The sequence below is a fragment of the Apis laboriosa genome, unplaced genomic scaffold, assembly GCF_014066325.1.
Source record: "Apis laboriosa isolate Shangri-la unplaced genomic scaffold, ASM1406632v1 scaffold53_cov140, whole genome shotgun sequence".
NCBI lineage: Eukaryota > Metazoa > Arthropoda > Insecta > Hymenoptera > Apidae > Apis > Apis laboriosa.
In genome coordinates this window covers 741,960-768,940 of record NW_025223656.1, presented here as the reverse complement: position 1 = coordinate 768,940, position 26,981 = coordinate 741,960, and the positions used below count along the sequence as shown (strand labels likewise).

Sequence of the window (26,981 nt, the reverse complement as noted above, 5' to 3'; positions counted from 1 at the left end):
TATAAATATTCTATAATTTAGGGCTAGACAACTTGTGAACTACTGCTTCTCTCCCCATTTTTGGATTTTCTCCTTACACTTCTTGAAACATAAAAGAAGATTGGAAGGAAGATTAGGATTTATATTATTGTATGTTATATTGTATATTGTATATATATGTATATTATATATGTATATTTTCAATTAAAACAAAACAAAATAGTAGTAGGCAAATATAGAATGATTAAATGTGGAAAAATAGTCATACTGATAACGAAATAAAGGTGAAGAAAAAATTGTTCAGGCTTAGTATAATTCATTAAAGTTGTCCTAAATTGTACAAAGAGATAAAATCGTTGCAAACATTGTATCCCAATAATCCGAATAATTATAAAGATATAATAATTTTTAGAAATTGTTCAATTTATATCCAAATTTATTCATAATTAATTGTATCATTATACTGAATACATAATTGAAATATTAAAAATATATGAAATTTATATTAAATACATCTAATATTTAATAATATTTTTTTGTTTTTTCCATGTATTTTAAATCAAATATTCTTTTATTATATATTATAATTTTATTTATTACCAATTCATGTCAAATGGAAAAATACAATTTGGTGAAGAAATATAGTAATATATTTACAAATTACTGATAAAAATCCTATCTATCTATTGCACCGTGTCTTCTTTAAAATTCAAATTCAATGTGTATAATATATAACTACAAATTTTATATTAAATGTTGAATAATTAAATTTTTTTATATATTGTGAATTAAGTCGACTAATACCTTAATTCTGTATAAAAACTATCAGTCATTTTTCTTCAATAATTCATTTACGCAATATTCCTCGTAATTAAATTATATAATTAAAATATATTGTCAAGGATATAAATTCTTTATATCTTATAAAATTATTTATTAATTAGGCAATTAAATATATATTTATAATGATTACTGATTGATTATTTAATCTACATATAATTTTGATTTATGAAATCGTAAAATAATTTATGATGTAAATCTTTTCAACTAATATGAAAATATTCTATTTAAAAATATTATGAATGAAAATATTTAAAAACATTTGGTATATTTCCTGTAAAGTATTTTTTTTAATTATAAAAAATATTTATGTCCTTGTCAACACATTCTAAAATTTTTTGATTTATCAGATCAATGATATTCTTCGTAAAATTTTTTCTCGTTTTGAAGAATATTTTCAACGTGAAAATGATTGTTTTAATTTTATAATCTACATTCATTATTATAATCTACTAATTTTGTACATTATTCATTTTAAAATATTTGGTCTATAATAAAAAATTTAACATAAAAATATGAATTTTGTTTCTAATATTTTTCATGATTAGTTCCAAGATTTAAAATATTTATTCTGTAATTTAATTTCTATTTTCATGAGATTTTTTAAAAAGTTACGTATAAATATATATATGAATGTGAAATATATAAACATATAAATGGCCTCTTTATTTATAATTATGGCACTGGAAAAATTCTTTTTTTTTCTTATTTTTCATATATTTTTTAATTATTTTTAAAAAAAATGATAAATCGATTTAGTCCTCATAATCTAAATTATTCATACTCTATTTTTTAACTTCTTTTATATTCATTCATTCAATGATTCAAATATTTTGTTTATCATTGTACACATTATAATAGATAATAAGATTTAAAAAAATATTTATAATTAAAAATTATTACAATTAAATGTAATAAAGTTCCTTAATAAAATACTCTTTCTAAATTTCTGCAATTGGATCTTTTTTTTTTCAAAAAAAAAAAATTACATAAAATTTATCAAACATTTTTTGTAAAATTATTAATAGTAAAATTTTAAGCTCAGTAAGAAAATGAAAAATAATTTACAAAGACAAAATTCTACAATACGAAATTTAGCTCATTTGATTTAGTATCGAAATACAAAACAGAACATCGATAAGCATTCATTTTTTAAAAACCAAATTAGTCATAAAAATATACATCAATCAGTTATTGGTTGCATCCGCTCAAGAAGTACACTGTTTGTAACGTTGCGCCTTCTGCTCGATTTCCGCCAAATGTTTTTCCATTTCCCCAGTTAACGAGTCAACTTGATCCATCAAGTCGGACAACATCCTCTCGTTATCTCTATATACACTCTCCATACCGTCCAAATCCTTAGATTTCGTTGAAGTATCAGCAGTCAGTTCTGAGGCCTTTTGAAGAAGCTTTTTCGCCCTCAATATATTTCCATTGCTTTTATTCATTCTCGAATTCAACAATTCATCTGCATTTTTATATTCCATGGCTAACTCTTTCGTTTTAATATCAACATTCTGCGCTTCCTCGGCAATTTTACGGGCTTCAACACTAATTTCTTGATTCAAAACGAAATCATTCCTTACCGATTGAGTTTGTAATTGTTTCAATCGGGCATCCAAAGAATCAACAGTCTGAGTAGTACTATTTGCCTGCATCTGAGCACCTCTGGTCACCTCTGCAATCTCTTCCAAGTCTTTTTCAGATCTACTAACATCACGTTCAGCTTGATTAATCGCTTCCTGAGCATGAATCTGAGCTTTTTTGGCGTCATTCAACAAAACTACCACTACATTAGCCAATATTTGTTTCTCAATTGCATCTTCTTTCATTTTAGTTGCTCGGTTTTTCAATTGTTCAGCTAGGTAAAGATCGTCTTTGGTATCCGCGAGGATTTTATCAGAATCAGTCAAGGAACCGACAATACTCTTAATACGATCGGCTAATTCTTTAATTTCATCGGGTTTCAATTGGATGTTCTTGGCCAGCACTTCATTTGCTAAATCTCTGACCATAGCAGGAGTCGGTTGATCTTCATCCAGAGTACTGCGAATTCGTTTATTTATATCGGAAAGATCTTTGCTCACATTGTCAGTTAGATTACGAGCTTTCAAAGCGTAATTGAAAGCATCTTGAGCATTTGATCTGGCAGCTGTTGCATCTCGTTTCACTTCACTCATCTGAATAATCAAAATTTTTTAAATATTATTTTGATAATTAAGCTTAAATAATAGTTCGGATAATAAAAATTTGATTATTGTATAAATCATTGTACAAAAAATTACTTAATACAACAAAAAAATCTTTTGTTACATAATTATGAAAATTAGTTGAAGATTATTATCTAATTCAAGCTAATTCAAGAATAATTATTTATATATTTAAACAATTAAATAGATAAATTAAGTAATTGTTACTTCAATTTCGAGTATTATGGAAGCAAATTTTGATTATGATACGTTTTTTATTAAAAAAACTATTATAAGAATTTGAAGTTACAAAAGATTATTTTATTTTATTTTGTTTTATTTTCTTTTGCTTTATTTTTTAATATATATATTTATATATTTATTGTTTAGAATATATTTTATTTTCTTTTAAAATTTCTCTAATTTAAAATCAAGAATAATAAATCATTGTTTTAAGATAAATATTAATAAACATAATTTTTTTAAAACAGAAATATATGGTTAAGTTAAAAATTTATAATAATAAGTTTAATAATTTTAATTTTTTAAGCAAATTTGTCGAATGAAATTGAATAAAAAACGATAAAACTTACATTGCGAAGCAATTGTTCAGCCTCATCTTTATGACTTTTGATCTTAGCAGCTTGCTTTTTAGCTACATCCAAAGCTTGAGTGGCCTTTGTCATAGCACCCGCATCGCAGGATAAACCGCCACAAAAACCACAGCCAGCGCCACCACATACACTACTGCAATCGGTCACATTATCTCCGCACATTTCTAAATTTAATTCAGGCATAATACTATTGAATATTTTCAATTTATCGTTTATTTTATTTAACGATTCCTGATTCTTTTCTTGAGTCTCTTCTACAAAACCTCGATTCTTAGCTAATAAACTCTCGGTATGTTTAACGAATCTTTCCGCATCAGTCAGAACATTACTAGTATCATTTGCCATTTTTTCCGCTTGCCTAGACTGTTCTGCCATTTGTTGTGTAACATTAAGAGCACCTTGTACGTTTTCTTCTTGCAATCTCGTCGCGTTTTCCTTGAGATCTGCAGCAGCTTGATGCAAACTATTTGTTCTGTTCTTCAAATTTTTAAGAGCAGCATCCCCTAAATTCACCCTTTGACTAACATTCTCTAAAAGATTGTTCACTTCTTCTAATTTCTTAGTCGACGTAGACACATTATTGTTCAATTCTATGGCCAAATCATTCAATTCATCTAAATCTTGACTTCTAATGGAAGCATTACTGATCAATGCTTGCACTTGATCCAAAGATTCGACCATATCGTCGAATTCTTGACTATAGACACCAGTCGTTCCAATCTTTTGTATCTTCGATGCCTCTTCAATCATGAGGTTTGTTTTATTTCTTAAACCAATTAATGTTAAATCCCAATTGTCAAAACACTCGCCGCAAGGATTGCATTGAGGTGCATATCCGTAATAGCCACGATCGCATTGGTCACATTTTTCGCCACCTATTCCTTTGTGACAAATACATGTCCCAGTTTCTCTGTCGCACTGTTGGCTGGCAGAGCCGGTTAAATCGCAATCGCATGGATAACATTCGACATTTGGATTGCCCCAGAAATTTGTTTGACATTCGTTACAGCGTCTTCCTCCGAAACCTGGTCTGCATTCACAAGTACCATCGTATGGATTGCAACTATTAACATAAAAATAAATAATTTAAATTTAAATAAATAATTTTTTAAAATGACATTTTTGTTTTTCTGTTTCATTTCTTTTCTTTTTTCTGTAATTTTAATTTTATTTACCAAGTTTATATTTATTATGTTCTCTTTCAAAGTTCACATAATATCAAGTTTAATAATTAAGAAGTTAATTTATGTATATTTATATTATTTTTTATTTCTTTCAAATATTATTAATTATTATTATTACAAAATTTATTTATCTCTTTAAGTGACATTTATTAAATTAAAAATATAATATACAAACCTATCGGAGACACTTCCAACAGCATCGCATTCGCAAGGATCACAACCTTGACCACTAGCAATTCTCCAATGATTTTCTTCACAAGAATCGCATAGTAAACCGATCACATGAGGTAAGCAAGGACATTGTCCTGTTCGATGATCACAAGGTCCAGCATTTCTATCTGTACCCAAAACATCACATTGGCAATCCTGACAATCTTGTTCAAGAGCGTTTCCGTAAAATCCTGGTTTGCATATCTGACAGTTTGATCCATCAGTATTATACAAACATTGTAGGCAACGTCCAGTATGAGGATCACAATTTCCAGCTAGACGAAGATCCGTATTGTTATTGCAGTTACAAGACTCACAGCTACCACCGGGAATCTCAGGATGGCCAAAGTAATTTTCCGCACAGCTTTCGCAACGAGGACCGGTGTATCCATCGAAACATTCACAAATCACATCATGAGTCACAGAATCCAAAGAACAACTTTCAGCATAAGAATGACCAGAATCTATGGTTCCTATAATTTTAAATAAATTTATAGAAAAATAAAATAAATTATTTAATTTTTGAAAATGATTTGTCACTGAATTGTTAATTGCAAATCCAAACCAAACTGTTTATAAAAATATATATAAATTGAAAATATAAATCATTTTAGTAATTATTTAAAATAAATAATCTCATCGATTTTGAAATACGTTGTTATCAATAATCATTCTGATTTTTAGATAATTTTTCGATATATATTTTCATCTTCATCACTATTCTATTTTTTACTGAATATAGATTATTCATTATATTTAAATATTTAATATGTATTTTTTTCTAAGTGATATTTTGTCAATAATTTAGAAATTTTTGTTATCGACAAATAAGTACAAATATAAAATGTTAAAATCATTATAGATGAGGTAAAAAATTTAATAATAATGATTACATGTACGTAACTTTTAAATGTACGTAATAATTACAATAAGTTGATACAATTTTATTTTTAATCGAACAAAAAATAATTGTAAATTAATATCACATATGAATTATATATTATATGAATTATATATATGCAAATCAATAAAATCTAATCTAATTTAATCTTTTCTTTTCTTTTATTTATTTTTTTTTATTATTAAGTTATAGAAATAAGAGTCATTATAAAGCGACCGCCTAAATAAAAAAGTGTATTCATAAAGGATTTTTTAAAAATATTTCGATAATTAAGATTAAAAATGTTTTATACTTATAATCTTTTTTCAAAATATTGATTATATATATATCGGAATCTTTTTTCTAAATAATTATCAAAATAATTTATAGATTCATATTCAGCCAGTAAAATTTATAAGAAATGCTACTGAAAATTATAAAATCAAATTCATATACGAATAAAGTGATGCTCGTTTATAAATAATAAATGATTAAAAAAAAGTTATCATTTTTTTCATACCTGGACAAGGACACGCTCTACATGGAATATCCACACCGATCCTAGGATCACCATAATATGTCTCAATGCATCGATCACAATTGTGTCCAGTAGTATAGTCTCGGCAATTGATACATGCACCAGTCTTGGAATCACAACTTTCAGCATGGCCATTGCACTCGCATCGTTGACAATGAGGAAAATTCCAAAAGCCAGGTTCACATTGACCGCACGTTCTTCCATAGGTATTCGGTCGACACTTGCATCGTCCTGTTTCAACATCGCAGAAATTGTCCAATGCTCCTACACCATCGCAATCACAAGGTATACAACCCTCTGGGCCGAAACCATAAGTTCCAGGAGCGCAACGATTGCAGCGTCTGCCAACGACGTTTGGTTTACATGGACAAATACCTCCGTAACTCTCACAGAGCAAACTGTGGGATCCAGTTGGATTACATTCACAAGCTGGAATATGAGGCAATGAATTGATAAATGTCTTGATATTAATATAAAATTTTTATTAATCTTAAATTTAAACTAATTTCGAAAAAAATATATATTATTTATTTTTTAAGATCAAAACATATTTATTATTGTCTATTGAATTAATATCTAGAATTAAAGTTTAGAAATATTTTAAATTAATATGTTATGCAGAAAAATATGAATAAAATATATGCCTAGTTTATCCTAAAGATGACTGAAATTGAAATTAATATTAAATATTTATATGTTAGATAAATAGGATTTGATTAAATAAATTTTTATGACTGTAATATATAGAATTGAAACTAATAATATTATTGAAACTATTAATAACTGTAATGAAATAATTATTTTAAAAATTACACACAAATATTTGTAATTCATTTTATCCACAGCATTTATCTCTCATATATTTATCTTATATTTTATTGAATTAATTAAATTGATATTTTTAATATTAAAATTTTTATATTATTTTTAAATTAATGTATTTATTGTGTAACATTCTCTTTTGTGAATATTTCAAGTAAAATATATAAATCATATATTTATTTTTCTGAATAAAAAAAGTTACAACTGTTTAAAACAAAAATTTTTAAATGTTATTATATATATTATATAAAGAGCAATAATATATTATTGTATCAATTTTAATTTAATTTAATTTTAATTTAATTTGAATATAAATTGTTACAAATCTTTCTTAGAAATCAATAACAATAACATTAACAAATACGAGAAATTAATTTTTTGTATTGTAACAAATTTTTTAAAACCAACTATATTTTAAATTCTTATATATCTGTAATATTTTAATGATATTTAAAATTTTTAAATTTTGATGATAGCTATTTATGAAAAAAATTAAGAAACTGATTAAAAAAAAGGTAAATTGGTAAATTATAAATAACGTAATAGATTGACGAGTTCGTTTTCTACTTACAATGTGCACCATCGTAAACATAATAACCAATACTGTTTTGATATTGTCTACAAATTTCCGGAATATTATTCCACTCTGTGTTAATATCATTAAAGAATTCACTACAATGATATCTTTCATATTCTTGTCGACGAAGTTCGCCAATTCCAGAAGTTTTGAAAAAAGGAATAGCATCTATTCTCGGTCTCAGAACAATCTGAATAAATTTGAAATTGATACAAATCAATCAAATTAATCAAATTTTTACTTATAAAAAATTAATCTTATTGATTAAATAAGTATTCAATAAATAAAAACTAAATCAAATTATAAATTAAAAACCAAACACTTGAAATTAATTTCATTTCAAATATTATTTTAAATATTACTCACAGAATCAACCAAAATGGAAGCAGAAGGTGTATCGATATGATTGTTAAATTTACGAAATTGCAATAAGATATTGTATCGTTTTCCTGCTTCCAAGCAAATAGATGGTTGTACAACAACGCTTCTCGATCTTAAAGGAAGTTGCGCATATAATTGGTCATAGTCTGGTCTCCATTCAGCACAAGGACCATTAGGATCCACTGGACCGTCTCTTTCAATGATTATTTGAACATTTTCCCAGGATCCTACCTGAATTGGTTCATATCGTACGATAATATCGTACCATAAACTCTTACGAATATCATCAATCGTGAAATTTAAGATTGAACCCTCAAGTGCTTTCATAAATCCGGTACCAGTCCAAGTACTGTTTCTTCCATCGCGATAAGGTTCTCTGATCACTACTTGGCAGTTCTATAAAAATAATCAATGAATTATTTATTTATTCGACAATAAAAATAAAAAATAATAATAAGAATAATAATATTATTCTTTAACATTTTAGAAAATATATTTTAATTAATCTTAAGAAGTTTTTAATATTTAATTTTTTTAAATAATTTTGTAAAAATTATATTTTAAAAAGAAAATTATATTATGTTTTGACAATTTTCCACCTTATTTATTTTCATAACAAAAAAAACAAAAAAAAAATAACAATTACATCAGTAGCTCTCGATAATTCACCCTCGTAAATCAAAAAGTCCAATGATCCAGTATAGTAACTTTGTTCGGCTTGATTACAAGTTCTGCCACTAACGTGAGGTCTGCAACGACACTGACCAGTGATCACATCACAAGAATTCTCGTAGGAACCACCAGGATCGCAATCACAAGGTTTACAACCATCTGGATCTTCCGAGAGACCCCAAAATTCTGGGAGACATTGGTTACAATCACGAGCAGTGACGAAACGTTTACAAGTACATTCGCCAGTGACCATATTACATCCACGATTGTCGATAGTGCCCAGAATATTACAGGTACATGCTAAAAAAAACAATGATTAATTTTTGCTTTTTTTTTTTTAATAAAGTGTAAAAAAAAAATTATAATATGGAACAGTATATCATTATATATTTCTTTTAAAATTAAAATAAAAATGCTGCAAATAAGAATGATACTTCTGTTCTTAATGATACTGGTTATATTATTAAAAAATAAATTTCTGCATTTTTGTAATTATAATTTTCTGCATTTTAAAAATAATTTTTTTTTATATACATCAAAAGAAAGAAATTATTAATTTATAAAAATAATTTTTACTTTTAGAAAATAATATCCACTTCGTTTTAGAATTGTAATTATTGATTTATCAATATGTTATCGATATCTTAGTGATATATTGATAATATCTAATACATTTTTTTTACAAATAAGTAAAAATGATTAGAATTCTTATTTTTTTTTATTCAAAATTATTATTAAAATATATAAAAAATTTTAATAAATTGTAAGCTAAATAGGATTTATTGAAAAATTATATTATAGTTTACTTCACTCATTTCTATTCATATCTAGTGATATCTTTTATATTTTTTCTTTTTATCTGAATGATTACATATTATTGATATATCGAATTATCGATAATATTAATATTATTAATAATTTATAATATTTATAATAATAATATTTATAATATTTATAATGTAATATCGATAATTAATATTAATTATCGATATAATATTAATATTAATTAATTAATAATTAATATTATCGATAATTAATAATTAATATTACTGATATCGATAGTTCCATTCTATTTCATTTTTAAAAATCACTATGTGCTATATATTAAAATGAATTATTTTCTTCCTTCTATAAAGGCTAATATTTTGTATCTCAGAAACACATAATATTTATTGATGCAACATTTAAAATGAATTATTGCAAAATAGAAATATAATTCAATTTATTATATTTTTTAAAAAAATCTTCTATAAAATTTAATTATACTGATCTAAAATAAGTTTGATAATAAATAATATAAAAACGATGATATTTTTTAAACTAACTTTTATATAATTTAATACGTTCAATGTAGATGACATAAACATATACATCATAGAAATTTCTATGATGTTTGACACATATGTCGTGAAATTTTTTAAGAAATACCAAAAACGAAAAAAAGTTTTTTGATTTTTGTACACACATTCAATTGTCAGAAATATGTACAATTAGTTTAGATTTCATTATATTTTTTACTATTTTTATAATTGTTTTTATATTTATCAAAAATCAATATCTATCATCAGAATTTTCCTCACTTCAATTTTTGATACCACATTGAATATATTAATTAAAAAGAAAATTCGAATCAAAATGTTTACAAATCGATACCTTGACATCCCTCAGGATTTTCAGGATCAAAATTCCAATAACCATATTTACAACGATTACAACGACGACCTTCCACGTTTGCTTTACAATGGCAACGCCCAGATTCATCTCCACTGAGAAGATCGGTTCTCGAATCACATATACCATCATCCAAAGAACCACCAAGATCACAATCACAAGCTGCAGAAAAATAATAAATAAATTTTTAAATCTATTTTGAAGCATATATTAAAAAGAAAAATACAAATAATTAAAACAAAAAATTTTTTCTTTGACTTAATTTTTGAAAAAAAATATCAAGATTATTTAAATAAAATTGAAATTATAAAACATAACTTTTGTTATATTAATTTTATACAAACAATTTATTTAATAGTTATTCATTCTGTAATAATATTAAACAGTATAAATAATCTTTTTGATAAATTAAATAATTGTATAAATAAATTAATATTATATTATTAATAAATATCATAAATTTAAGTTGATAATTATTATATCGATCTGTTGATTGTATTAATAAATTCTTTTGCATAAATTTTATAACTTTACAGTTTTATAATAAATAAATTTTAAAGGAAATAAAAAAAGAAAAGATACTATTATGAATCCTGTCATAATAAATTAGCCTTCTTATAACTATAGAAAGATATTTAATAAGTTGTATAATGCTTCATTTATTAATTTCTTAAACAAAGAAACTAAACAGAAAAGAAATATATTTTATTTTATCATAGAAGCATAATTATTGTTAACAATAAAATATATATACAAATATATACAAATAATTTAGAAAACAATAAGAATTTTTCATTCAGTTAAGAAATATGTTTCTTCTTGTAAAAAATTATATATTAAAAATATTTGATAAAAGATATTTATAAATAAATTTATTTAATCTTAATCTTTTGTATTTTCAAATATAAATTAAAAATTTTAAAAAAATAAAACAAAATTTATCGAAATTTTTTGATTGTAATAATACGAACTTACGTAGACATGCTTCGGAATGAGATATATCCTTTGTGACATCGTGATAGTAAAATGGTTTGCACAATTCGCAGTTTTGGCCTCTGGTATTGTGTTGACAATCGTCACAAACACCACCAGAAACTCTTCCAGATCTTTCGTAGACAGTTTCATCGAAATGACAAGAATTCGTATGATTATTACAATTGCAAGGTCTACAAGCATTTGTCTGTTTCCCAACTGCAGGTTTCCAGGGAAGATCGTTGTAGAAATCTTGACACTTTTCACAATTTAATCCCGTGGTATTATGAGTGCACTCGCATCTACCGTGCACCATGTTTTCTTCATTAGCAACTCCAGGAAGTGGAAGACATCTAGACGCATGGCCGTAGCAGGAACAGGATCCACGGATCACCATGTTTTGAATTGCATAATAGTATTTTTCTCGAATTTCAGCGCGATTATCGAGAAGATCATCCCCTAATGTATGTAGTCTGGTCATATTTATGCGGAGGTTGGTGATTTTTAGGAGATTCTGTACTTCTTTCGAATAAGGATTGTCTATCTCTAAGTTTTGGGGCAAGACTCTGAAAATAAACAAATATTTATTATAAATATTAGATTATCTAAATATAAATCTAATATAAATATTAGATTTTATATAATAAATAAGAAAATTTTATCATTTTTTTAATAATAGACATATGATAGAGATATTTAATTAAAATTTATAAATGCAAATTACTCGTATATTATTTTATATAAAAAAATATAATTAAAAAAATTTTTTTAAATTTTAAAAAAAAAATTCAATAATTTCGAAACATAATTTGATATAATTAATTTTTATAGATAAATATGTATAGATCATATTACAAAGTTTAATTTAAGAAAATTACAAAAGTTTTTTTAAATAAAATTGTAGGATTTGTCAAAATAAGGATTGTAAATTGTTATTTTCAATTAAAAAATACTTTATGTCGAAAAAATCTAAAATCTTTAATTTAAATTTTCTAAAATTTATTGCACGAAAGATAAGAAATAGATAGAGTCTGATATTCATCTATTTTTTTATATCAAAATAATCCTCATGTTAAAATTTTATGTCAATGACGTCAATGACAATACAGCAAAGATGATTTTATTAATAGCATTTGGATAATATTTAATATATTAGTTACTGTCATTTGTACATATAGTATATTAAGTTAATAATACTAATATAAATTAGTATATTATATTATTTACATAATGTGATGTTGAAAATTTTTTATTAATATTATAAATAATAATTGAACGAAACTAAAATTTTATATTTGGAATCTATCCTCTTTCTATCAAAATTTTATGTTGATTATCGAAGCTTTTTGAAATTACAATCAAAATTGTAACAATAAATAATTTTTAAAAAAAATTCAAAAAAATATAAATAGACATTTTTCAAAATAAAGACTAACAAATTCTTTACTCGAAAAAAATATTCACTTATCATTAAAATAATTATCTTTTTTTACTTTCGGTTTGATCATAGAAACCTAAATTATTATCAACATAACAATTTTACAACAATTTTTATCTAAAAAAATATCAATACAATAAATTAAATAATAAAAAATAATTAAAATAATTTAAATAAATTAAAATATAATATTAATAAATAAATCAGATATCATATTAATATAATAAATCAGAATCAAGAAAGCATATTAGAATTACTTATCGTTTCATAAAAAATCATAACTGCCATTGTAAGAATTAAATTCAAGAATAAAATTCAGTGAGTATCGATAAAACATCATAAAAATCTGTCATGAAATGAAATTCATCGTTGTGTATTCATTCTGATCGTTTACATACCTGAAGATAACATCGCCCCCTGTAGATGGCGCCACACCGGAATATCTCGATTCGCAGATAACATCTGTCAGTTTTTGAGGTGGTCCCGTAGAAGCATGTGGGAAATACTGTTCGCAATTATGCGCGAAATATCGATATACTTGCCATGTTTTACCAAAGTCGTACGATCTCTCAATTAACATTGACGCAGGTCTAAATGTCTTGAAGCGAATAATGATATGGGTGAAATGAAATTCAGCTTCGAGATCGAAGCGTATCGTAACATTTTCTACTCCATTTTCCGCTTGCCACCAATTTTTGGACCAACTATTGGATTAAATTAAAGGAAAATTAAGAAAAATTATAACAATCATAATTTAGAGCATATAGAATGAGTCTTGTAATGTGATCATTTGAAATAATTCATAAATTTGTTTTATGAAAATATATATATATTTTATAAAGTAATAATGTAGATTAACTTTTTCCTATATATACATAATAAACAGATTCTTTTAATTTTCAAGATATTTGTAATTTCAAAAAAAGTTCATCCAAATTAGTATCCAATACTATAAAAAATTTAGCCTAATCTAAATTCTATTTTAATTTATTCAAAAATAACTTCGACCTTTCCCGCTCATGCATATATAACATATGTACGTTTATAATAAATAAATATTATAAACATTGTTCTTAATTTAAGAGGAAATCTTAAAAAATTGAATATACATAATGGTTAATATTTTAAAAATTAAAAGAATCTATCTATTATATTATATATATATTATATTATATATATTATATTATATATATATTATATATATGAGAAAAAATTATTCAGAATGAAGAAATAAACTTAGTTATATATTAAGATCATTGAAATCAGTTCTATTCAGTTTTATTCTGTTTATTTCTTTTATACAAAAATTGCACGCTGTAAAAAGAAATAAAATTTGGAAATAAAAAAATATAAAAAAAAAATAATTTTTCTAAAAACATAGAGAGAACATTTGAAGATCGATTTTATTAATAAAATTATTATTAAAATTATTAATAAAATTATTTAATAAAATTATGTATTTTTTAATTGATATAAATATAGATTATTATCTTTATTATCCTTATTAAATTATATATATATATATATATATGAAAGACAAAAAATACACAAAACTCTTCGTGTTTTTCTTGTTTTGCATTTTACAAAATTAAAATATTTTCTAAACTAATAATTTTTTACAATAAATAGTTTTTTATAGAAAATAATCTACATAATCTACATACATCTACATTTATAATTAATATATTAAAAAATACATAATTTCATTAAAAAATAAACCTGATCTTCATATATTCTATATATTTATTTATAAAAAAATTAATAACAGAAAATTATTTAATTTCTTTTTATCATTTATAACTTTTGTATAAAATATTTTTTCATATAAGAAATAATTTATGAGTTATTTCAAATGATTATATTACGTGACTCAACTCGTATAATTAATTATTTTTACTTTGAAGACAATTTGATGTTTATTTCATTGCTGTATTATTATTTTAATTTGATGGTAGTGAAAACTTTTGATTTAAATATAATGAAAATAAGTAAACTCAATGAATTTTAAACACTTCTATGAAGTTATTAAATTAAATTTATCCGAAAAATATCTGAAAATATGAATAGAAATTTTTTTTTAATTTTTTTAAAATATAAAAAATTGAATATATTCAATTTTTACTAACTCAGTAACAATATTTTCAATATTGTGCTGTTGCTTCGGCATCGATGCATCGCAAAAGAAACACTTCTTTCGATCCTTTAAATGCGAAACGATACAGTATCTTTCTGGTCCCTTAAGTCCACAAGTAGAGGACGCACTCAATCGATCTTTTCGACCGATTAATAGATTTCCTGTTGAGGGATAACACGAACTCTGCTCGCAAGGATGCCTCTTTCGTGCTGGACCTAAAGACAACGAAATAAAATTAAAAAAAAAAATAAAAATGTATTCACAAAAAATAAATCAAGTTAGCCATTATTTTAATTTTCTTTAACTGGTATATATATTATATATATATATAATATATATACCATATTATGTATATATATTATATATATTATATATATTATATATAATACATGGCTAATTGGCAATTATAAATTAATTGCCAATTTATTATTACATACATTAGATTAATAAAATCCCCAGAAACCAAGAATTAGTGATCGAAAATATAATATCTAGGATATCCAGTAGTATTACCTCATCAATTAGATTAAGAAGATACAAAGAAAGAAATTAATATTACTCTTACTGAGTTTTTATTTTGTAAAAAGAAATTATTTTATTTAAAGAGACAGAGGAAAAGAGAAAACATACTATATCTTTGAATTACATAAAGCAATCTATGTTAAATAAATAAATCATGTACGAAATTATTAAATCGAAATTATTAAACAACAGATATCAATGATATATTAATTGTACATTTATACTAGTTTAATAGATCTTATTTTGTCCTGTAAAAACAAGAATAAGTTTTAAATGAGCAACATTATCATGCTGATTTTAATCGACTGTCAAACCAGCAAGAATGAGCTACCTCTTGGGTTGGGAATGTTCAGCTTTGGCCAATAATGGCGCTCTTCAATCACTTCCGATATATCCTCTCTCTGGATTGATCCTATAACACCTTCATTTTTATCTCTGATTGCTCATTGTTATAAACAATAAGCAATAAAATATTAATATATTTGTAAGACTTTTGAAGAGTCGATTCTAAAATCTAAAATAAACACAAAAGTTATAAGATATATAAAAATATTTCTTTATTAAATTATAAGCAGTTAAAATTTAAAAAAAAGTAAAACAGAAACAGAATATTCTGTTTCCATCATATTGCTATTATATATTGTTGTCGTCTCATTTTATCTAAAATAAATTTTATTGTTTATAATTTAATAAATAAGCTAAATTATAAATGACAATAATTTTTTGGAAATTTTTGAAATGAGATTTTTTAAAATTTTTTAAAAAAGAATTTTTTTAAATAAATCCCAATCTTAATCTTTTTGAGATTAATCAACATTTTTGTATATATTTTGTCTTTAGAATCAACCTTCCAAAAATGTCGCACGAATACATTTATATTTTGTATTATTCTATGTAAAAGTCGATCAACAAAACTTGATTATTGTTGAAATAATTTCAAGCTATATTTTCTTTTGTAAAAAGTTTTGTTTTCGCAAAAATTTTTCACTTTAATAACCAGTTTTCAATGAAAAATATTAATCAATTATGCGCTCTATGATTGACTAATGTTTTTCATTAATAACTCAATAAAACGAAAAGGAAAATTTTTACAAAGAAAAAAGTTGCTTAAAATCATTTAAGCAATCATCAATTGATTGCTGGATTTTTAAGACAATATCTTTACGCAAAAAGTTAAAATTTATTTTAATCTAATGTTACATATGTAAAATATTATGTAAAATAAATATAGTTTTAATATATTTAATATTTCTTTTTATGATAGAGCTTAAATATCCTGAATGTTTTATAAATATTAAAACTTATGATCAGACAATTATGATTTATTCTATGGATGGAAATTTGAAATCTTAAAATAAAACATATCAAATTTTCATATTTCAAAACTTTTTTTTGCTATTTTTGTAATTCGAAATCTTCTAAATCCAAATAAAAAATAATTTATTCAGATAAATAATTTTACGGCAATATGAAACCACTTTTATTTATTTAATGTTTTAATTGAATTTGTTTAGATTTTAAATTTATTTTTATTAAAACAATTTTATTAATTTATTATAATAATATACAATGAGTATGACAAAACTCTTTAAACTTTTTCTATAGAAAAAAAATATTTTTTAAAATATTATTATAACATATTTTTGTGTTATATTTTTTAATATATTTTTACTTTAAGTAGATATAATTATTAAGATTAAATAAATGAAATTTGAAATAAATTCAAAAATATAAATGAAAATTTTAAATTATTTATTATAAATATAAAATAGAAAAATATATAAAAAAGAAAAATATTAAAAATAGATTTATTAAATCTATCAATATTTATTTATAGAATAATATAAATTAACTGTGCAAATATATAGGATCTTAAATAGATTTAAAGTATATGTTTAATTAAATATTTTATAACTATTATGTATATTTCTGAATTTTTTTTAAATTTTACCCATATAATTTCGATAATTTACTTATAATGTTAATAATATTTTAAAAAGTTATATATAATGTATTATATTCATATAATTTTAACATACAGTTTAAATATTTAAATTATTATAAAGAAAAATATATCATAAAAATTTAATTTTTTATAACAAAATAATTGTTATTATTAATTAATTATAAATCCAGTTTTGAAAAATTTCAGAATTCAAATTTATTAATAATTTTTTACGAAATAGATATTATTTAATTTAGATTAGAAAAGGAAGATATTTTGAATTTCGAAAATTTTACAAATCTAAAAAGAAGATTTAAAATCAAAAGATATTTTACAATTTCATATAAATGAAATTAAAAATTAATTGTTATTTTTTTTTATTTTTCTAAAATAATTGAAAAAAATTAATTTACCTCTATGTACAGGTCTTTCTCTGGAATATTGCGGATCAGCTGAATCTAAAAGAAGAAATAATTTAGTTAGAGAAATTGAAAATGAATATGCATGCTTTATCTTTCAGGAATTTGAATCTATTAATTAATTTGTATTGAAAATTTCAAGTTTATGTGAAAGAAATAAGAAGAAGAATTCTAAAAATATGAAGAATACCTAATATTATCTTCTTTTTGAATTTATTTACAATTTTTTCTTTTTTCGAAAATCAACATGGATAAGAAATTTAAAATAAATTGAATAAATTGTATATTAAATAAATTGAAAATCAGAATAAATTGAATAATTCAGTCATATATTAATTTTTAATTTTTTTATATTATTATTTTAAGAAATTATTTCAAATCAAATGAACAAATGATATTATTTTTTTTATTAAACATATTTTAATGTTTGACAGAATAAAGAAAACCAATGATTACTAATTTTTCGAAAGAAATTTTAAACGAAACCGGAATTGTGTAGTTATCAAATAGTTCTTACTATAATATATAGCGCTTGGGGCTATCGCAAGGAACAACCGGATGTTTATGATATATCTTTTGTGGAAATCACCATTAAAAATGAATAAAAACTCTTATATTTAATAAGATTTATAAAATTTATTTTATTATTTTTATTATTATTATTTTTTTATTTTTTATTTATTTTTTTATTTTTATTATTATTATCGAATTCAAATAATTGATTATAATTATTTTTCTATTATTACATTATTTGTTATGAATACTAAGTTCTTATTTTATATCATATGTAAATATTTTGAGATAACAGAACAAAATTTTATTTTTAGAAAAGTATTTCATTATAATAAATATCTTATCATTTATTTTTCAATTTATAATATTCAATATTTCTTATTTTTTATTTTGTTTCAATGAAATATTTCAATGAAATAAAAATGAAATTTTTAGATTTAAAAAATCAAAGTATTATATAATCTGTAAAGAAAATCTTACTCTATAATAAATAAAATTTTATTAAAATGAAAATGCTTTATGTGCTAATGCTTTTCAATGCTTTTCTTTTTTTATATAATAAAAAATAAATTATTGAAAAATTATAATATAACAAAAAATTCAAATGTTCTAATATAGGATTATTGTTGTTTTACAAAATTATTGAGCTAATATAGATATTTTTGTATTTTTTAAATGTATATATAGCATGCAAATTATAGAATAAAATGCAAAATATAGAAAACTTTACAAGATAATTTTTAATGAATTAATAATAGCGAATAATAGCGAAACGTCTTTTAATCTTTTTATTTTAAATTTTTAGAATGCTTAGATTTTAGAAACTGAAATAAACTTGAGAAATTTAAAAGAAAGGGGTCGACGGGTCGAATCCCTATCTAATCGTAATGGATAAAACTACATCCTAAGACCAATGAATGGAAAGCATGACGTGATCAAAAATAGATGAATTTCAACTAGTTACGTATTTCATTTCAACGAAATATTTTTTCTTTTATTCAATAAAAATTAAATATTATTTTAAATATTCGAAATATATTAAAAAAATACATTTTTATTTTTTTTATTAAATTTTATAAAAAAATCTGTTAATTCATAAAGATAATAATAAATTCATATAAAAATTTTTATAAATTTATAATTTTAAATTTTATAATTTTAAAAATTTCCAATCTATTTTAAATTAATTATCATTACTAATCTTGTTCATGTAAGCAATAAAATTTTAGAAATGATATAATTCTAAATACTAAAAGAAATTACCAATAACTGCGATATGTTATTAATTGACACATTGTTAATAAAACATATTAATAAATAATACTTACTTAATACAATTGTTATTGCAAATAACAATATTGGCAAAATTGCTTGAACTGATATTTGAGACATTTTCTTTCCTCTTCTTTAGACGTTTAAATTTTTAAATCCGATTTAATCTGAAATTTAAAAAAAATTTTTTTTATAAATAAAATCTTATATTTAACATTTTATAAAAAAATAAAGAATTTGTAAATTTCGTAATTTGAATTTTGAAAATTTTAATAAAATCTAATATATTAAATAATAGTTATATAATTATTTATCAAATTGATAAATAAATATATATTTTATACAAATAATAAATTAATAAATATTTTTAATTTGAAATTATTATAATTAATTTTTTGTTTTTTAATTTTTTAATTTTAATTTTAATTTTTTTTAATTTAATATTTTCTTGGAAATTCGATGAATCATTTAGCTTACAAAAATAATAATAATCCAAATAAATAAAACTCTACAAATATTTAAAGTTTTTTCTTTAAATTAAAAAATATTTCACAAGAAAAATTTTTGTAAATACGAAGAATTTTACAAGGCACTTGTATTGTATTATAAATCATTTAATTAAGTATCTATCGTTTATTTTTTTCACGATATGATGAATCATCATGATTATATTGATACTGCGATACAATATTGCTTTTCATTCTTTTTATTCTGTAACATAAAATAAAATAAAAACTAGAATTTTCTTAAATTTCAATATTTTTAATTTCGATCACTTATAAATTAATGAAATTTTAATAAATTGTAATTCAATGTAATTCTCCCAAAAATGTTAAGAGATTAAAAACAATAAATAAAATGCAATATAATAATTGACTTATTTATAATAGATCAAAAATCGGGATATTTCGTGTAAGAATGTTTCGAATTATAAATAAAATACTTATTATTTATAGAGTTTTACTAACTATTATTATATTTTTGTATTTTAATTATTTATTTCTATATTTTAATTATTTAATATTTGTCTATAAGAATCGCTATAAATAAAATCTGGTTTTATAAATGTTTATCGCGCATATAGTTCAGTGACCAAACTAATGCTTACGTAGATTTGGAACATTTGATAAATTGTTAGTTGTTCATATTGAAACAAAAAATGCGAAAAATTGTAATATATATTTTCGTAATAAGATGTTTCATAATTAAAAAATATTTTTATTTCAAAATCGAGTAATTCTGATGGCTTAATGGAATAATATTGGTTTAATTTTTTTACTTAAAAATTAAAAAATACATATTTATATCTTATAATAAAATATAATTGTCTTTTATACTCAAGATAATATATATTATATATATATATATATATAAAATATTTAAAATAATATATATATTAATTTGATACATATTATATTTATTATTTTTATATATCCTGTGTATATAATAATTAATTAGTTAATTGTATTATATATATATTTAAAATAATATATAAATCTCACATTAATATTATATTTTAATGTATTTTATTTCATAAAAAAATTATTAATACTGTTCAATTTTTAAAAAAATTATTAATACTGTTCAATTTTTCAAAATAAGAAGCTAGATAATTAAATTCTCTTAGAATAAATAAACGTAAAATTAAAATTCAAAATTTTTAACTTAATATAATTATATAAATTTTTAAACTTAATATAATTATATAATTAAATTATTATAAAATATTATATTATAAAATTAATTTAACAATAATTATTAATTATTTTTAAAATAACACTTAATTACAATAATTTATATACTCACTTAGTTCGATTTATTTTTTATTCCAAATATCATAATCAAATTTTCAAATCAAAATCCATTTAAAATTTTGCTAATAACAAAATCTTTAAAAATTCCAAAAATCTAATCAAAATTAGACATACTCATGCACATATATACACATATAAACTATACATGAATTTGCACTCATATCAATCAAGCTTCTATCGCATCCTTGTTCCTTGTCAATAGAAAAACAAAAGAGAAGCATTGTTTCACATGTAATTAAACTTGAAAACAAGCACAAACAAACTATAAGTGTGCTTGAAAACGCAGCGACATCGAGTACGAGAAACGAGAATAACAGGAACGAACAGCGAGAAATTTCTTACCTAACTCGATGTGCCTCCCTCAAGAATGTGTCTTGTGCCATGAGCAGATAGACGGCTGGATCCACAATTATAATCGAACGAAATAAATAGATCAATCGAAAACCGATGATCCAAGACACATTTGATCTCGCGTACCAATCACTAGATGAAAAATATATGGGAGAGAGAGGCAACCGTCGTGTAGACGCCTCTTGTGACGCGTCTCTCTCGCGTCTCTCTGTTAAGGAGAACCTCCGACAGCGACCAGTGCCGTACAAAGAATGAGGTCCCTTCCTGTCAGCTTGTGACGAGGGTGCTGACGCAGCCGAGGGACAAAGTGAAGTTCTTAAATCTGAATAGAGGAAAATGTGCGGAGGCGAGAAGGAAAAGTTTTATAGAGGATTAACTGCTTGCAATTTTAATGGAAGAAGCTATCGTTTCATTTATTTTTATTAATTGGATGAATTGATATATTGAGAAAGTTTGAATAAAAGATAAAATAGAAAGAGATTGAATAAAATAATTCATCATATTTTATTATATTGATAATTTTAAGGATTGCTATTGAAAGAAATGTTAAATTTTTAATAGAATTTTAAGGAATTTTTTTGCGAAAGATTCAAAGATTTTTTTTAAAACTATTTAAAAAATGTTGGTATTAGTATTTATCAAAATAAATTCTTTATATATATATATATAATGTTATAATATATATATTATAACATTATATTAATAAATGTATATAGTAGACAAAAATATAAAAAGACTTGATAGGAAAATGATAGAAAAACAAAATAAAGTGAAAAAAAAAGAAAATAAAATAAAAAATATATAAAATAAATAAATGGATATTATATTTTATATATTTTTTTTAAATATTAGAAATTATTTAAAAATATTTAAAATATTAAGATTTCAAAATACCGATTAATATAATTTCTACTTTGATTATTATGAGTTACTAATTTCATTTTTCAATCTTTTGATAATATTAAATATGAATTTTTATAATTGTATTGTTCAAATGAAGATTCAATAAAGAAAATAATGATCAGTACAATAAACCATTGTATATAAACTTAATGGCTACTATAATATGTTTAATGCAATTCGTATGTATAGTTGCATTAGTATTTCATTTTGAAAATATTAAGTTTTTGTATTAAGTTATATATAATTATAGTATTATATAGTAAAAAAAAATTATACAAATATGAAAAATATAAAATCTATTTGATATTATATAACAAAATTTATAATAATATCAATATATAATATCAATTATCTTAATAATTTTATAATAAAATAATTGTATAAATAATTGTAATATTTATTCATGATATGTAATATTATACAATTAAATATATATTTTACAATTAAAAGATATTTTTCGTATAATTCATATCGATATATCTTACGATATTCTTTTACATCAGATAGTTGATTATACACATGTGCAGCACACTTGTATTCGTTTTCCTTTTCGTTTCCTCTCTTCACTTTTGTTTATAGCCAACTGTTATCTCGATCCTTCTTTAATTATAATAAAAAATTTTTTCTATGGGCATAATTTGATATAATATCTTCTGAAAACAATTCTATAGATTGAATATCATTATGAGCATTTACGAAGATGATCAGAATAGTTTTTGATTATTTGACCGTTTCCTATTGAAATAAAAAAAAAACATTATATTCATACATTGTATTTTTCAACTGTAATTTCAAGAAAAATATTTTGCAACAACAATAATTTTTCACTATTGCATCTTTTTTATTTCTAGATTTTAAGATTTACTTTTAATCTTATTATTGATTAATTATAGAGAGAAAAGTTTAATTAGACAGTTTAATAAAAGTTTAATAAAAATTTAATAAAAATCTAAAAAAAATGAATTAACATAAATATATACATAACAAAATGATAATCCAAAATCTAATCTTGAATCTTGAATCTTCTATTAATGAAATAAATAATTCATTTAATTCGATTTTCGTAATAAATCTTAAAGATAAAATATGTTTCAATTTATTATCATGATCAAGAGTATAACTCCTCAAAATTTTCAATTCATAATAAATTCAATTCATAATAAATATTTTTCTTTGCTTTCAAAAAATTCTTAAATTTTCATTATATGTATAAAATTGCAATTGTATAAAATAACAAAATATTAACGATAATTAAATGATATAGATTAATCATTGGATATTATATTTATATTATAATATATACACATATAAAATCTTAATTTTTTAATTTTTTTGCATTTTTTCTATTATTTAAATATAAAAATAAAATAAATATAAAATAAAATATTTTATATATTATATTATTATAAAAATATATATTATAAAAATATTTTTTTGATTTAAATATTTGTTATAAATATAAATACTAAAAAACTATTAATTTTACTAATTTTTGAAAAAATTTTCTATATTTCATTATATTCATTTTCTATATTTATAATTTAAAAATTTTGTCATAGTTATTTTTAATATCATTTTTTTAATATGGAATCCTCATATACAAGAAATGCGACAAACGAATGTGATCATCAAAAAGGAAGGAAGAATAGTGTAGGTAGTCTTATCGCTATAACGTATCCCGGTTATGATAACGTAATATACCATTGACTGTTTATTTTTGCTTTTTCTTTTTAATGTCTTTTTCTTATGACAAAGAATTATTTAAAATCTGATGACACTGTTTTATTTAAAATCATCTAGTAAATTTTATTTTATTAATATATTTATAATATAATTATTAATATATTAATAAATTTAATATTAATATTTTATTAATATTAAATTTAATAATAATTTTAAAAATTATTTTTAAAACTTTGTGATTATGTTTACAAATTTNTATATATATATATATATATATATATTAATTAATTTGTATAAAGAAAAAAAACTTTATTTAAGAATTTTCGTTTATTTAACAAATTTATAAAATGTAAAAAATAATTTTAGAAATACACAAAACATATATTTCTATTGAATATAGTTATTCAATAGATTTGCTAAGTAAATCTATATAAGCATTTGCTATCAAATCTTCGCTTTTTATGTCTAACTTAGACATTAAATCCTGAGCAATCTTCTCACCACTTTCTATGTCTTGATCATCATTTAAAATTACCTAAAATAATAATACTAACATAATATTGTTTATTTATTATTATATTATAATTTACAAACCTCTAATTCCAAAAAATTTCCTAAACCTTCAACATCATCAATATGTACACGAGTTTGATTAATCATGTATAGCTTTCTAGTTTTTTTTACAATCCCTACAGAACCATTTGATTCAATTAAGATATTTGCAATACCACTACAAGCATTTTCATCCAAGGCTACTTTTTCATAATCACAAAGCTTTGGACCAAATACATTAGATCTTTTATAGTAAATTAATTCTCCTGAGCCATCCTATATATAAAAAAATTTTTCTCTCATTGCATTATTAACAGTTGTTAAAATAATAATTATTTTTATAACAATTATTTTTCTATATTTTATAATTCTATAATATTAAAGATGCTATCTTTAAATAATCTTATTATTCTATTCTAATTCTAATTTTATTACCTTTTTTCTTTTTAATAATGATGAATCTATTGTATATAATTGGATGTCATAAAAAAAGGAAAAGAAATACATAAATATAGAAATTGAAACTGTATATTGCATATTTCTTTATTGAATAAATTTTTATATAATTAACATTTTTATTTGAAAGTAACATTATTTTATCTTAATAAATTTTATAATAATATACAAAGCTAAGCTGAAGAACATTTTTCGGAAAATATATTTAACATTGTCTATAAAATTTTAAATTTGTCTATAAAATTAAAAATATTTCTTACTTCAAATTTTCGTAATTTTAATCTTCCTTCTGCTACCTTGAAAAAAGTATCGTGTTGTTTCATGATGATACCATTGTCTTTAGTTAATTGCACAATTCGAGATATCTTAAGCTCTGGATTATCAATTTTTGCTTTTATTTCTATATTACGCATTGTTAACTTATATCTAATTTTTAATTAATTATAACTATTTTATAACTAATCATTCAATAACTTTCTTATAGCAATAAATTATGTTTTTATACCAATCACTCACGAATATTATTGTTTAATTGATTTTCTTATATTATTTTTATATACCACAGACGAAGTATAAGATAGATCTATCCCATTATTCAACATAAATCGACAACACATGTTTTTATCATCTCCAATGAATTTATTCTTCTCTTGACCATAATAAATTGTAGAGGGCGACAAAAAACACTTGATCGATATTTTAGAACATTTAACATAAAGTCCCGTCAGATGTCACGTGCAATCTATCCATATGGTTTACAGTTTATAATCTATATCACAGATTATATATAAGAGTAAATCAATCAGTTTATGGACTTTCGAGAAACAAACTTGATTGCTATACCGACATTGATTTGATTGAGCGTCCTCTATCCATGAATAAAGTTATGAAGAAATGATTATTAAAATAATAAGAACTAAATACAATATATATTTATGTGCAAACAGCCACTATTCGACGCAAAAAAATGATTATCACGCAAGTCTTATCGAGAGAATGAAATTATAATGATAATAAATACAAAAAATACTGATTGTTAAATAGAATACTATTAGAATTCTTTTTGATAATTTCTTAAATAATATTCGCAATGATTTTTTTAACATGTTACTATCTTTTTCAATAAATAAATATTCAAAAAAATGATAAATTATTATTAAAAAAATTCAAAAAATTATTTTTAAAAGAAAAATTCTAGTTTTCTTTTAAAAATAAGTAATTAAAATTTAAAATCTCAAAAAATACAAAAATTAATTAATTTTTCTTTTTAGAAACATGAAAAATATAAATATGTTATTTAAACTATAGTATGCAATTCTATATAGTATGCAAATCACGATATTTGAAGAAGAGAAGAGAAGAATCAAATATAAAAGTTTCCGAAATTTATTGGTTTTCAAGATATTAATAAAAAGCTTTTATATTAATATTTTATACTAATAAAAAACTG

General features: G+C 21.9%; 2 protein-coding genes across 2 annotated transcripts; both read right to left on the bottom strand.

Annotated features, from left to right (window-relative positions):
• Window positions 1-1,774: 1,774 nt before the first annotated feature.
• Window positions 1,775-22,167, bottom strand: LOC122717586 (laminin subunit beta-1). Its single transcript, XM_043941804.1, has 14 exons — window positions 21,929-22,167; window positions 19,829-19,939; window positions 17,982-18,026; window positions 15,094-15,316; window positions 13,366-13,671; window positions 11,533-12,095; window positions 10,540-10,719; window positions 8,861-9,186; window positions 8,200-8,610; window positions 7,828-8,023; window positions 6,417-6,863; window positions 4,982-5,489; window positions 3,602-4,685; window positions 1,775-2,999 (listed from the first exon to the last, which is right to left on the bottom strand). Exons 2-14 carry the CDS (start codon window positions 19,890-19,892, stop codon window positions 2,028-2,030), a joined length of 5,325 nt encoding a protein of 1,774 aa, XP_043797739.1. The 5' UTR covers window positions 19,893-19,939; window positions 21,929-22,167; the 3' UTR covers window positions 1,775-2,027.
• A 2,679-nt stretch (window positions 22,168-24,846) lies between these two features.
• LOC122717587 lies at window positions 24,847-26,420 on the bottom strand. The gene is made up of 3 exons (XM_043941805.1): window positions 25,792-26,420; window positions 25,118-25,351; window positions 24,847-25,058 (listed from the first exon to the last, which is right to left on the bottom strand). Exons 1-3 carry the CDS (start codon window positions 25,942-25,944, stop codon window positions 24,924-24,926), a joined length of 522 nt encoding a protein of 173 aa, XP_043797740.1. The 5' UTR covers window positions 25,945-26,420; the 3' UTR covers window positions 24,847-24,923.
• Between the last annotated feature and the right edge of the window lie 561 nt (window positions 26,421-26,981).

Bases quoted from the DNA above. Each gene is read 5' to 3' on its own strand.
- LOC122717586 (XM_043941804.1), bottom strand. From the start codon at position 19,892: ATGTCTCAAATATCAGTTCAAGCAATTTTGCCAATATTGTTATTTGCA. The intron at 5,490-6,416 runs GTATGAAAAAAA...TTAAAATTATAG, and splicing joins TAGAGCGTGTCCTTGTCCAG to GAACCATAGATTCTGGTCAT. The intron at 4,686-4,981 runs GTTTGTATATTA...TTATGTTAATAG, and splicing joins GTTGGAAGTGTCTCCGATAG to TTGCAATCCATACGATGGTA.
- LOC122717587 (XM_043941805.1), bottom strand. From the start codon at position 25,944: ATGCGTAATATAGAAATAAAAGCAAAAATTGATAATCCAGAGCTTAAG. The intron at 25,352-25,791 runs GTAAGAAATATT...TTTTATATATAG, and splicing joins TAAAATTACGAAAATTTGAA to GATGGCTCAGGAGAATTAAT. The intron at 25,059-25,117 runs GTTTGTAAATTA...TTATTATTTTAG, and splicing joins GAAATTTTTTGGAATTAGAG to GTAATTTTAAATGATGATCA.